Here is a 14262-nt window from a genome sequence, read left to right on the forward strand (position 1 = left end):
TTGAGCTAACCTTGTTCCCTTTGTTCCTGCAAGCATGGTTAAATGAATATGATGTGTCCTTTTGCCACCATTTCAGTCTGGTCCCAGCTTAAAAGCCCACTTGCTCTTTGTTACAAAGTACACTGTTCTTGCTGTTTGATATTTAGCTACAACTATTGACTTTCATGCTCAACCATTCCCATTGCTTATTTTCGAGTTAAATTGCTAAATGTATGCAGTCATGACACCATGGAATTGCACAGATAGGGCATGGGAGGAAAAAAATTATTAAGATAGGTGAATTCAATGTGGATTTCATGAGATTTCATTCATCTTCAAACCATTTATATATATACTGTTCATGTCTCTGAATTCAGCTTGCAGATTTTTTCTTTTTTTTCTCTTTTTTTTTTTTGTGTTTGCTTTAGGTAGATTGCAGTTTAAATCTAGCACACTTTGCCTAAGTACTGTTGTGTCCCATAACTCTTTAAAAAAAAAAACAAACAAAACCAAAACAAACAAAACTTCCAGAAGCTAAATACACCAATCCAGGCTAAATAATAGAGAACGTTGGACCACAGGTCAGAAGAACGCAATCCCATAGAAATCTTAGTGGCAAAAATGGTATGGTTCCACTTAACACATAATTCAGAGGTAGGCTTGAGAAGCAGCACTGTGGCATATAGTAGTGGAAAACTACTATAAAAAAAAAAGTTTAAAATACTGTTTTGAAACCTGAATTGTAACTGTAATATTTGCTGCTGTGTGTTTAACTATTTAGGTTGAATTTAATGTAGTTTTATTTTTTTGTTGTAAAAAAAGCAAGTATGGTATTTTTTACAGTATTTTAAAATGTATTTTTCCTTTAAAAACACACTCCTAGGTCTTATGTCATGTTACTCTTCCGTGACATTTTTCTTATTTGAAGTCATAGCTTTCGATATTAAAATACTGAGAGAAAAACATTTAATGCTTAAAATATCCCAAGAAGGGCATGAATGCCTCATTGGCAACTTAGAGAAGGTGGAAATAAAATTTTTCCTAGAACTCTTAACATAGTCCACCCATGTGAACACTGAAGGAGGAGTTTGTGGGTCAGTGTGAACTTTTTCTTTTAAACATTTTAAGATTTTTTTAATTTTTATTTCTATTAATTTCTTTTTAGGGGTCCATCATTAGCAGTCCTCACATGCGCCGAAGAGCTACATCAACCCGAGAGTGTCCATCTCGCCCTCACCAGACTATGCCTAACTCCTCCTCACTCCTAGGTTCCTTATTTGGTAGTAAAAGGGGAAAGCCACCTTCCCAAGGCCATCCACCATCTGGCTCATCACAGCAACCTCCGCACCCTCCAGTAATCCCACATCAGCAACACTCACAGCATCCTTCCGCCATGCATCACGCAGGGCCAGCTGAGGGGCAGACACAGGCACAAGTGCACTCTCACCATTCGCAGTACTGTCATATGCAGCAGAACCCACCACCCTACCACCACCACCACCACTACCACCCTCCCCAGCACATCCAGCACCCACACCAGTACCACCAACACGTGCCACATTCCCAGCATGCGGCACACTCCCAGCATACTCCTTACATGCAGCACCCCCACGCGCAGCATACCCACTCTCCTCACCCGCCGCTGCCCCCTCCGCACCCGGGGCACTCTTCTCATCCCCAGCACTCGCAGCATCACCACGGACCGCCACCTCCTCCCTCCACTTCAGCCAGCACTAAGCCCAAACACAGTGGCATCAGCACAATAGTCTAGAACATATTGACCCTCCTAATAACTGTAGTTTTAAACAAAGTTACAAAGGCACTTACAGGAAGCAACAAATAATACTGTCAGTTTTTACCTACACAATTTAATTGAGTTGTGTGAGCTTAAAGGCTTGCTGTTACTAAATAAAGTAATTCAAGTTAGCGCAGTCGATACTGGTTTTACTTATCTACTCGATAGACGCTTACCATCTGGTTAGTTCTTATTTCCAATCTGCCTTGAAAACATGCTGCTTGCTGAATATGAGTAAAGCTACCTTTTACGCCAAATCCCTTGACAATTTTACATGCATCATAAAAACTTAGTCTATGAAAAAAGGAAAAAAGTGATACAGAACCAAGTGTTGCATTCTTGCTCTTTTATTGTCAATGGGCAAAAAAATAAGTAGACCTGATATGGTTGATGAAAGTACGTAAGTAAACTTTATATAATATAAATATATACATATAAATATATATATATACTGTATAGTTAACATTTGTGCTTGGAAAGGAATTTTTTCAGTCCACAAAACTAGCAATATAGACTTTACGAGGAATTCCACTTACTTGATAGGACAGTATAATAGATGAATAGCCTATGAAAGAGTAGACCAAAAACATGAAACGTTAGAAACAAATTTCAGACATTTCAGTATTGTCATTAAAAGTCCTCTGGACTTGCTGAGATTTCTAAGCAATCATTACTAAATGTGCCAAGTAACATAGCATTTAAATGTTGTAGTCAAATACTGCTTTGTATAAATCCTTATTTTATTAACACGATAATATCATACGTAACCAGTATTATAACTGCTCTGCTATTTCAGGTAAGCAAACTCATTAAGATGCAGTAATTATACCGTAGCAATGTAGGATGACCATTTACCAGTGGTCGTCTTCAAGCATTGGTCACACAAATTCTTAGACACTTTAAAGGCTGTGATAACTGTGAATTTACATGATCCACATTTCTTTTGTATGCATACGATTTAACGAAGACACACGAAGAGTTATGACAGGTGCATGTATACACTGCAAAAACATTCATCTCAAACATGAAAATGGCAAACTTCCATCTTTCTCAGCTACTTTGTTTCCCGTTCACCATAATTTCTCATGTTTACCCCCAATGAAGCTGAATTCTAGTCAGAGTGTTTCCAGGTGGAAGTGCTCTAAAGCTTGAAGGTTTGTTTTAGAATTTAGTATAGGGTTTTTATATATATATTAAAACAAAAGATGTAATTCCATGTAGCCATGCGCTAGCAACAAAGTGGCTTCACCATTTTGACTCATCACATTTGTTAGTTTGGAAGTACCCAGCACTCAGCAGGCTGAGTTTATGCTCAAACCCTCACTTTCATAGTCCAGTTAGTTGCAAGACATCACATAAAAACAGGCTGTGCTGTTGTTGCTTATGTGTTGTAATCAAACCATTCGCAAATTTCTATACAATTTTTATCCCGAAATCCTGTACAAAGTTATACATGGCGCCTACTTTGTAGTTTCAGCACTTTGAGCCACTACAAGGACTTTACACCTAAACAGTAGAGACAAAGGAATCACAACGGCAAAACTGTACCAGCCTAAAAGCAAACCTTGAAGAGGATGAGCAAAAAGTTCCAGTGTGAGATGGGTAAAAGTAAGAGTAATAACCACCAGTCAATTTTCTGTTTAACAGTAATAAAATTGTCAGGAATAATGAAGACATGAGAACAAGAGAGTGACTTTTCATATTGGCTTGCTCATGGCATCTCTAATATTTGGGGGGGACAGGGAGAGAGGTTGAGTGATTTTTTTCCCTTTCATACCATTGATATCACAATGCCAGCAAAACTGCAAACTGAGCACTTTGATAGCCTCCACAGAGAGCAAATACAGCAATCTAGAGTTTAGCCTTTTGTTTCAAGCTGTCCACGTTTGTTTCACACATGTGCAATATGTTTTCCCCTTCTGCTCCTTCTCCTCTAAATTATTTTCATGAAAAGAAAAGAAAACGAGTAATTATTTTTAAGTATCACTCATACTAAATTCTGCGGCTTACCTTAAGAGGGCTCCTACGGGTCCCCTGAGGCTCTGTTCCTTGCAGTTTAAAAAAAATATATACTGTTCTTATAAGGGAAAGTAGAACTGTCTGCATGTCATCTAATGTTATTAGTGTAAGGCTACACTCTACATATTGTATATTTGCAAAATATATCAGTGTTACTGTTGATATTAGTTGAAGTAAAGTGATAACATATTTCAATATGTAGACTTTTCTTCATACATCTGTACCAATAGTAGAGTCTAACTGTAATTTATAGGTTGTTCCAGAAAAGATAAAGAACCGTTCAGGTACAAACATCTTTCAGAAACTGCATCTCTTAATTAAAACAGAGGTAAGAATGCTCCTCTTCACTGAGTGACAGAGTCTGTACTTGTTGCAGATGCAGAGTTACAACGTAAGTGAAATTGCCTGTGTATGGAATACAGAATATGCGGTAGCAGTGGAGAGGAAAATCTGACTCTGGCTGTGTTAATTAACAGTGAAGATGTTAAATCTCCCAGATCCGCATTTGCTTTATCTTTAAAAACCCCTTTCATTCATTTAAATTAGAGTTACATATAAATATTCTAAACTTACACAGTAAGCCACATTTTAACGTTTGACCACTGGTTTTCCATGTGCAATCGATTAAATATTCAGGAGATGTCACAAATGTGCGTGCAAAAAAGCCATTTACACATGATTCCATGTACACGTGGGGAAAGAGCTTGTGCCTACCCTCTAGGTGCATTAAGTTGCATGTGTAAAATCACAGATCATTTTGTGGCTAGTTTAAAAAAACAAAACTGGTCATATAAGAGCACAGTATTTGTAAACTCTGTTATTTCAAGTCAATGAGGAGAAACAGTGGATTTTTTTTTTAATTATTTTTTAGACTGTGTGTTTGTATGTACTTTAAACAAACAAATGTGTCTTGCTGTCAGCATAAGTCTTAAGAACTTTGCTGCTTGTTTAGGGTCGTAGTATAGCCTCTCTCGACTCCACCCTGGATTAACAATTGCTTAGAGCAGTGTGGATCATGCCTAGAATAGGAAAATGGTAGTACTTTAACACTGCATGTGGTTAAGAAAACGAATTTTTTCAGCCTGCGGGCAGGAGTAGAATTGAGAAGGTTTTTTCTCAAATGCCATTGCCAATTAAAAACTGGTACAGAACTGCACAGAGTGGCCGTGTTTCTCTTTTCCCGTCAATAATGTGGCGAAGTAGTAATGCTGATTTGAAAAAATGAAAGGGAAACGTAAAGAATGAAGGTGTGGCAACAAAAATCTTTTCTGGGACAACAATCAAATATATATTTGGGGTTTTTATTTTTTTAAGTTAAGAATGAAATGTACAACAATGTAAAAACAAAAAACAAAGTCATCCTAATATAATGTGCGTCTTGTATTGCTAAAAAAAGCCAAGTCTGACATACAGTGTAGAATGATTTTCCCATCATGTACTGCATGCAGCAGAAGCCTCTTGTTTCTTGATAAAATGAGCTGAAAGACAGTCAGCAGATATTTAAACAATGAATCTCTAGATGTTGACTTGCTGTTCCATATGAAGCTGTGTGTTTTCTGCAGTTAAGCATGCATTTTGCTGTTCCCTTGTAAAATACCATCGCACTTCTTGCCTGCAAAATGGATTATTGTGTATATATTTAAAAGAAAAGTGGAACCAATAACAAGACTAAATTTGGAAAAGAGAAAAGGGGGTGGTGAGAATGGGACCAGTAGGGGGAATAGATAATTCTCTAAATTGTACATAGTGTGTAAATTAGTATTACTATAAGTCTGCAGTCACTTTGAGGTTGCCTATCTCCTGCTAGGAACTTAAATCAGCTTTGAGTTGTATTAAACTGTTAGAATTAGGTCTTGAATGCAGACTGTTAAAGATTTCAAAAAAACATTATGCTTACAAGAAGCTTCTGTTCTGGGGAGGCTTGAGACCCCTTTTGTAACTATGGGGAAGAAAGGAGTGCTTTCATTTTAATATGCATTCTGTTTGTAAGTAGTAACAGACCCTATTGATGTAAAACTATAACTGTGATCATGTGGAGAAATCAAATAAATCATTTAAAACTCTTTGTTTCTCATTTTGTGTAATCCAAGAACTTCAACTCTTCAGGCTTGAAACGCAGGGAATTCCTTCCAATGGTATCCTGGCCCCGCTGAGACAATGGGATTTCTGCTGCTCGCTTCAAAGGGGCCAAGATTTCAGTCACAGCTTAAATGGTAGAGAAGTTGGTGGAAACGATGGTCGGTACTGGGAGACCATGATCCCTTCTCAGTAGGTTTTGATTTGTTTGGTACATTTAGTTCCAAAGTACGATAAAGAGCAATAAATACACCACCTAGACCTGCCATCAGTGCGAGGTAACGCTGAAGAGGCCTTTTGGTGTGCTATTTGTCAAATCATGCCATTGTTGAAAAACAGCAACCAGATTTTGAATCATCTTAAGCATGAGCTGCCTGGCGTGTTCGACTAACCCATTAATCTTTTGGCTATCATGTTGCCGTGGGAGCTCGTGTTCAGATGACTGTCTGCCCTTGACTCATAAGTGTTCTCAGTTTGTCCTTCCCAGGCGCGCAGTCCTTCACTTCCCCAGCGTGACCTGCATTCTTTGGATGGAGCTGGGAGAGCAGTCCTTGCTTCCGTGCGCCCATTGGCAGGGAACCAGCAGCATACTTCAGTAAGCAATGTAACTCACTAAGTGTTAGCCCCTTACTACTTGTACCTGTATTTATTTGCTGTGTGTCGTAATTTGTCACAAAAGCATCACTACACAGGCATATTTGCCACACAGGGCCTTCACAATATTTGATGTTAAGCCCCTGCAATTACTTTAGGTAATAACCTGTGGCATACTCAGTTGTGTTCTTGGGTTTGTGCATTTCCTGGATTTCAAGGGGATTATAGTGTGTCTGTAAAGCCTGTCAAAACTAATGATTAGCTATCAATTTAAACTAAATTCTGTGTTTGCTTGGTTTTGCTATGAATTTTAGGAGATTCTTGAATTAGTTTGTGGGAATAGACAACTATGACCTATTTCTGAATGACTGTAATTTCAGGATGTACGTTTTGATCAGTGATTTTTTTTGCTAGGTAAGTGCGCATTTATCCCTAGATACTTCCAGTGTGTCATCCCTCCGAGCTGTGCGACACACTAGAAGATAACCGATGCCTCATAGAAACATTCTGTTAGTGGAAATAGAAGAATTTGCAATGATGTTCTTTATTGGTACTTCTGTTCATGTATCGGTACACACATTAATTGCGGGGATGAATTTTCATGCAATAACAAGTTATTCAAGCTCTTCTGGATAGCATCTTTTTTTAAGTGGGGGTTACTTTCCAGGTATTTTCTGTATTATTTTGGTTAAAATAAAGCAATGCAGTATTGAAATGACCAGAAAATGAACTAAAGAACTTCATACCTTTTATTTCAGAGATATGTTTTATTTGTATCTCTCATCAGGGTTTTGTTGGCTTAAAAATCTTAAGGATTCTATTTAACTTTTTTTTTTCCCAGTTGGCCTCAATGGGTGCTTTTCATTCACGAGCTTCATAACAACAGGTGTAGTAGCATTTTACCATGTATTTATTTGGAGTATACATAATAGTTGTGTGATGTTTTATTCATCAGCCACAACCTGTGCACAGGTGAGATTTGGGAGCCCCAATGATTTTTAACTTTCTTGCATGGTATCACAGGCCCTGGTCAGAGTCCCGAATATCTTCCATACGCTGTTGCTTATCCCTCAGCGTTTTAGATTGAGCTTGAAACATTAACTCAACTTAACGGGGTTTTCCTGCAGTCCTTCAAACAACGGTCACAGTGTATGAGAATTATGATGCTGTTAGGACTGTGATAAATCATATTTCAGCATGTGTATGTACTGACAAAATGCATTTGCATAAGATGAACAAGGTACTTACAGTAACACGTCACAATAAATCTTTACTGGTATTAGAGCTGCATTATATACACCTTTGTCAAAAAGGAAGCACACTGTCTTTTTAGCCTATTTACTAGCGTCTTAGTGATATTTTTTGCTGCTATATTTTGCTGATATAAAAATTTCTAGAGGAGAACATAGAACACCTAACTTGATAACTTTAAATATCTAAAATGACAGAAGAATACTTCATTTTAGGTGTATTTTTTAATAGACTTTCTTTTTGTTTCCTATTATTTCAAGAATTAAAGCCAAATCCTGTATTACTTGGCAAAGCTAAATCAACTGCAGGATGAGGCTGGTAGTGAATGTTAGGAAATGCTTAAATTAAGATCCTTGTTTGAAGTACTTTCTAAGCTAAATAAGACTTAAAAAAGTTATGTGGTTGATGCTGACTTGAAACCATCGCTTTGTTCAACTGGTTAGCTTTATTTTTACCATACATATAAATGCATATTTTTAGGGATAAAATGTTATGAAAAAAATCCCCTTTATTTGGCATTTTTGCAGTAACTGAGATGTGAAATTAGCATCATGCTTCACAAGACACAGCCAGCTCAAACAAATCACAGAAGCATACCATTTATCAGCTCCATTGTAAAATGACATACACAACTTCAGCTTTCATTTATTTCTTCATATTTAGACGTAGCGATTTAAACAGGTATATATAATGGGCAAAGAAAAAAATAATCTGTTTTTAATAAGATGAATGGGGTAAATTCATTCTAACACAAATGAAATGTTATGCATGCATAGTGAAAAATGCTTTCTCTCTACAGCTTCTCATTTCTGCTACAAAATAATACATTAACAAGTGTTTGACAAAGAAATGAGCTTTATTTTTTTTTTACCTAGGGAAATGGAAAAAGCAAGGACTATGCAGGTGTTCTGGGTTAGGAGGCTGTTATTTAGCAATGGTATCACAATAAACCAAAGCTGGAAATGAATTAATTTAATCATTGCCATTATGATTTTTTTTTTTCTTTTTTCAACGAGGAAACAATCTGACTCTCCGTTCAGAGGTGGCGTTTCATCGCATTGGATCCAGCTGTGCTGCGTAAGTGCGGCCATTCCTTTGTACATGATCCTTGGACAGGAACACACCATTTCCTGATGCTGTACAAACCAGTGGTCCCTCTCCCTGGAGGTCCCCGTGCAGCTGAGCTGTGGGTCAGGCTGGGGAGCAGGAGAGCGAGCACCGTGCCCTTTGTGAGCGTAGGGCAGCAAACGCTGCGCTGGGGTGAGGGAGGAAGGAACCAGAGGAGCGTGTCTCATGCTGAATGCGTGACCTTGGCAGGACTGCGCTCCTGCAGTGGGGCACAACCCCTGGGAGCATTTTCCTCATCCATGAGCTCACCATATGCTCTTGATGATTATTTTCGTTTTATTGGCTAATATTCCTTTATATCCATCTCCAACAACAGAGAAGAAGAGATTTTTATTTAATGATTCATCCTATGTATGGTCTTTTCCATCCTTCTGGTAATCCTGTGTCTCTGCCTCAGCCGTTACCCCAGCCTCCAAAAATGCCTTTGCTGTAAATAAAAATAAAATAAATTAAAAATAAAAAAAACACACACAAAAAAACCCACAATAGCCATAGTGTGAGATGCTTCTGTTGTGCTTCAAAACTTGAGTTTTGAAGAGCAGTCACAAGAAGTAACATTTTCTATCCCAATGAGAAATGTGTAGTGAGCATTCTAAGTGGGACTTAAAGCATCCCAGGTATTTATAGCCCTGAATTTTCACAGCAATTCAGCAATTTTTAAAAATTTCTTTATGTGCTAACTCTTCTGCTATAGCAATTTTTAAATTTTTCAAAATAGTTTGCATATATATTTTATACCTAAAGGTGGAGGAAACTTTGTTTTTACTCTTTCTAATTTTTTTCTGCGACCACAACATTCAAATTTCTGGCCTACTGGAGTATTTCATGACCCTGCTGACATACTTGCAAACTGCCAGCATAGCTTTGTGCAAAAAAAGGTGTCTCTATATTAGCAATGAATCACAGGGGAGGCAGCCTGAACAATTCCTCGGACTGTGTGGATTTGAAATAACTTGAAGAAAAAGCTGGTGAAAAAGTACTTGCATTTTGGGTCATCTGTTTCTCTCCATATATGAGAGGGGAGAGACAGATGCCTCATCTCAGATGAAGCAAATTATTGGACTAAAAAATATTAATAAAATGTTCCTGAGACCATGGAGCTCCTTCCTTGCTCTCCAACATCAGAGTGTAATAAAATGTATTTTGGCGAAGAGGCTCTGACCATTCTTCCTTCTGTATCCATTAATACTGCCAAGATGTGCTTTATGCAGTTACTGCAAGGTCTTTTTATAGCCACCCTTGTTCTCTCACCGATCACCGTCATTTCTGGGTGATAAAAACCTATACTGTTCAGGCTGGCTCGTGGCTCTTTATCCACAGATGTGCTCGTACAGCATCCCACAGTAACAGCTTGTTTCCCAGATTGAGAGTTAAGGTTACATCCTTCACAGAGCAAGAATTAGACTTGATTTCAATACAGTGTTTGGCCTATTTTCTCTCAAAAAATAAAAGCTTGTTTGGCTGTAAAGAAAAAATTATAACGCTTTATTATTTGAAATAAAATACTTTGCTTAAAAACATAAGATAATTTAGTGCTTCCTTTTAATCTAATATGACAGAGCTAATTCACGATTTGCGTACAAGTGCCACCTTAAGTTGTGAGGAATCCCTTTCATTAACAATATGTATCTGTTTCTTTTTCAGGTACTTCTTGTGATAACCACGGCACAATAATTCTGGATGCATGCTAGCTTGGATGAATGTATTTATACAGTGACCGTGTTTCCAACATATCACATCTGTGTTTCCAACATATCACATTACTTCCACAGCACGTAACCAGGAGCAAAAGTGGAAATACCAGTTCCTGCTCTCACCTTTCCCAAGATTTGATTTGTAAGCCAACTTTTTTTTAAATATTTGGAGACAAGGGAGATGATGCAATGAGCACATCATCACATGCCCACGGGGAAGATAATTATGAATTTCAAGTCTAAAACTTTCCTGCCATCTGTCTGATTGTAAAGAAGAAAACAATTGCATAAAGGGAGGAGAGGCTGCTAAAGGAATTGTATGTATTTTCCTGAAAGCGCTGCAAAGACTGGTGAATATTTTTATAAAGTAATTTATATCTACAGTGGCACTTTTTCAGTAAATAAAATATCCATGTCTCAAGGCGCTAAATATTATCAGATGTTTGTATGAATGCCATTATTCAAGCAGGTACTGAAAAACATGGTAGAGTAAAAACGAAAGGAAAACTGTAGGGCAATTTCATGATACTCATTTATGGATCTATATCTCTTTTGTATTAATTCCTTCTCAAGGAGGCAATTCCATGTGGAATAGACTGAAACAGACATCATTGCAGCAGTCGTGGTTGATCACAAAATGTGAGTTATGAAGAGCTCTCTAACAGCTGAGGGATTAGCTGGCCCAGGAAGGTAGTGAAGAGGGTCTAACAATTTCAAAGGAAGCTGAGATGATATGAACATGTGGATGAATGTGGTGCCAGAGACAGCAGAGATGGGTTGTAAATAAAAGTGGGGAAAGAAAAAGGTTGGGCACGTTGCTGAAGCAGAAGGCAAAACTTGTATTTATTTTTTTTTTTAGCAGCATGTTGTGCAGTTCTGTGGAATGCAGTTTGACATTGTTTATAGGTCAGAATGGTGGAATTAAGTGTTAGAGAGAGTTGCAGAGAACTGGAGCTGCCAGGAGTGTGCTTTCAGCTGTAGTTACATACAACATTAAGAAGAGTTGCATGTATGGGACAATATAAATGGTGTGATACCATTTGTGTCAGTGTAGAAACAAAAAGGATTCCCTATGTGCAAGTGATAGTCTGTTTGTAGTTTCATGCTGTGGACATGCTATCATCCACTCTGATTTGTTCTGCAGTTGGAAAAAAAAAATGCAGGTGCTTCTTTAGGATATGCTTACGATACCATTCTTGTTCTTAGTGAAAGAACGCACAGGGTGGAGCGTGCTGGCTGCTGTTTCAGTTCTTTTGAACTTCCTGATGAGGCGTCTTTTTCCTGCTGTTTCCCAACTGGCCTAGCCTTGTTTTCACTCTTTGGATCATTTTCTTCCAGCAGTCTTACTGTGCTCTTTGTTTATCCTTTCTTTAAAGTTGCCAGATCACCCCCCTCTGTACTGATCAGAACCCGTCTGACTTGTCTCAGCAGAGAGAGGGTGGCCTCAGCTCTAGCAATTGTGTCCTTAGCATATTTAGTCTGGGGAGGATGTCACTGGACCCACGCCTCTCCTCCTGACGCCCTGGAGGATGTCGTAGCTGCCACCACCTCTATCCAGAACTGGGAAGTGGCATTGGTGGGGCATCACCCTCTCTTCAGCACTCCACCATTTCACCACAGTGCCAGACAGGTTCCCTCTCAGTGACATCGTGTGGGAAGGCCTTCTGCTCAATTAACCCGATGTGTCATGAGGCTGAGCAGCAGAGCAGGCTTTTTGGTCTTACTATCCATACCATCAACCAGCCATAGATATAAGCACCCTATAGAGGCAGTAACATGTTATCACTCCACCCCAAAGATTGCAAAGTGCTGATGCCGTCTTGGTGTTCCCCACCCTTTTTTTCTTTTGTCCTGATAAGACTAGATGTCACCTCTTGCTTTTCTACCTTTCAAAACTAAAAGAAGTGGGACAACTTTACTTAACCAGAACTGAACATGTAGAGATGAACTCAGGTTCAGTTTTGGTAGTTGGTACTCCTGAATTCCTGTAACGATAAAACTGTGAAAGTGTTGTAATCTTACGTAGGAGCAGGGTCCTGCAGGTAGCCTTTTGGGCTATCTGCCTTCTAGGGCAGCCTACCGCCCTTACTAAAGGGCTAGCAAAGAGGGCTGGCTTCTCTGTCATAAATAAGGTGGCCATGTTTCATACAAAGACAAGTAGTTGGTCCAGACCATCAGAAACTCACCCTTCAAGAAACTGTCACAAAATGAGCACTCAGCAGTTGCATCGTATCCCCAACTAATAGTTATAATTGATGGGATGAAGGAGTCTGTGAAAAGGAAAACCTTTCTGGTCGAGATTTCGAGGTTTGTTTCCTCAGTTCCACACATGTTTGGACTCAACACTGTCTGGCTGATTCACCAACCAAATGAGTGAAATATTTCTCGCCTCCTCCCAGGCGTACAGCATTACATACATGTACAACCTTTGGCGTCAGTCAGCCTGCTCAGCGTGCACAGGGCTCCGACAGATACCCGTCTGCTTGTGAACACTTAGGATTTGAGGATTCCCACAATGTGAATACATATATACATACACAAAAAAAAAAAAAAAAAGAAAGAAAACCAACACAGTGAGCAAAGCTGCTTGAGCTGGAGATCAGATATGTTTTCTTACCTTTTCCCCTCACCCTCAGAGTCCTTTCCTATTCCCAAGTTGCAATACAGTGCCTGAGAGGCAACTGAAATGGCAAATTATTTGGACTACAGGATTAAAGGATTTACATTTTACAAGTCATAAGTGAAGTAAGCAAATAAGTAAGCAAAGTAAATCAGTCTATTAGGCCTGTGTTTACCTTTAGTACTTGTTCTTTTGTTAAATGCCATTTTGTTGAATCCCTCGCATTTTGAAAGTCTCTTCACAGACCGAAACAAAACAAAGGCAGCTGAAGAACGAAGGGCAGTGGAACATGGTAATCCTTAAAATGAAAGAGTTGAGACAGCCTTTAAGGGACTTGAAAGAAATATTTCCAACAAACTAATTCTACCCTTGTGTCAATGAAGTTTAGTATTCATTAAGTACTTGTGTGTCAGTGAGCACGAGTACGCCTCTGCAGGTGAGCGCAGTAGGTGGGGGGTGGTGATGCAACAAACTCGACTGGTGACCTCTTGTACAGAAATGGAGCGGTGCGTTTGCTAACCGCACTTCAGTGTTTGGGTAACCAGCTCAGTAACCTGGCATGAGTCTGCCACTTCGTTTTTTAATGAAACAAAAACCGCTGTCAAAGGCATGGCAGATGAAAGCGAAGGTACAAATGTGAACGTCCTCAGCGCAGTAGTCACCCTGGTCACAGCAGTGGTGGGTGGTCTCTGGCACTCAGTTATCCGTGGAAATGGCTGCGCACGTGCAGGGCCGTGCAGGTGGGGGCTGTCAGCTTCTGACACCATCTCCTCCCAGCCCCAGCCACGCGCAGGTGAGGAGCTGGGTTGTGAGGGAGATTCTGTGGTCATTTCCATCAACTCAGTGTGCAGCACAGCAGGTACCCCACAGCCGAAGGGGAGTGAGGTGATCCCCCTCGTCTCTGGTGAGGGGCCTCGTTCCCTCCCGCGGCCTGCGCTTACGCTTTGGAGCAGGTTCAGGAAGACCATTCAAAGCCATCCCGCTGCTCCAAAGCCGCACTTTTCCATCACCGGACCCAATTCTGTAGCTGCCGCCCGGCGGGCCCAGGCCCGCGGAGGGCGGGGCGAGGGGCTCTGGCGGGGCGGGCGGGTCAGTGTCGCAGAGCA

At 39.7% G+C, this 14262-nt stretch overlaps 2 protein-coding genes across 2 annotated transcripts in view; both read left to right on the forward strand.

Annotated features, from left to right (window-relative positions):
* Nucleotides 1-1750, forward strand: part of IQSEC1 (IQ motif and Sec7 domain 1) — a 134459-nt gene extending 132709 nt beyond the window's left edge. The window contains exon 14 of the mRNA XM_009889918.1: nucleotides 1145-1750. Coding sequence (XP_009888220.1) covers nucleotides 1145-1750 — 606 coding nt within the window. The remainder of the gene's footprint in view (nucleotides 1-1144) is intronic.
* A 12118-nt stretch (nucleotides 1751-13868) lies between these two features.
* The window catches only part of ACAD9 (acyl-CoA dehydrogenase family, member 9), a 25940-nt gene continuing 25546 nt past the window's right edge, over nucleotides 13869-14262 (forward strand). The window contains exon 1 of the mRNA XM_009889951.1: nucleotides 13869-13949. Within this exon, the coding sequence (XP_009888253.1) occupies nucleotides 13869-13949 (81 nt within the window). The remainder of the gene's footprint in view (nucleotides 13950-14262) is intronic.

The sequence above is a fragment of the Charadrius vociferus genome, unplaced genomic scaffold (assembly GCF_000708025.1).
Source record: "Charadrius vociferus isolate BGI_N301 unplaced genomic scaffold, ASM70802v2 scaffold67, whole genome shotgun sequence".
In the NCBI taxonomy this organism is placed as follows: Eukaryota; Metazoa; Chordata; class Aves; order Charadriiformes; family Charadriidae; genus Charadrius; species Charadrius vociferus.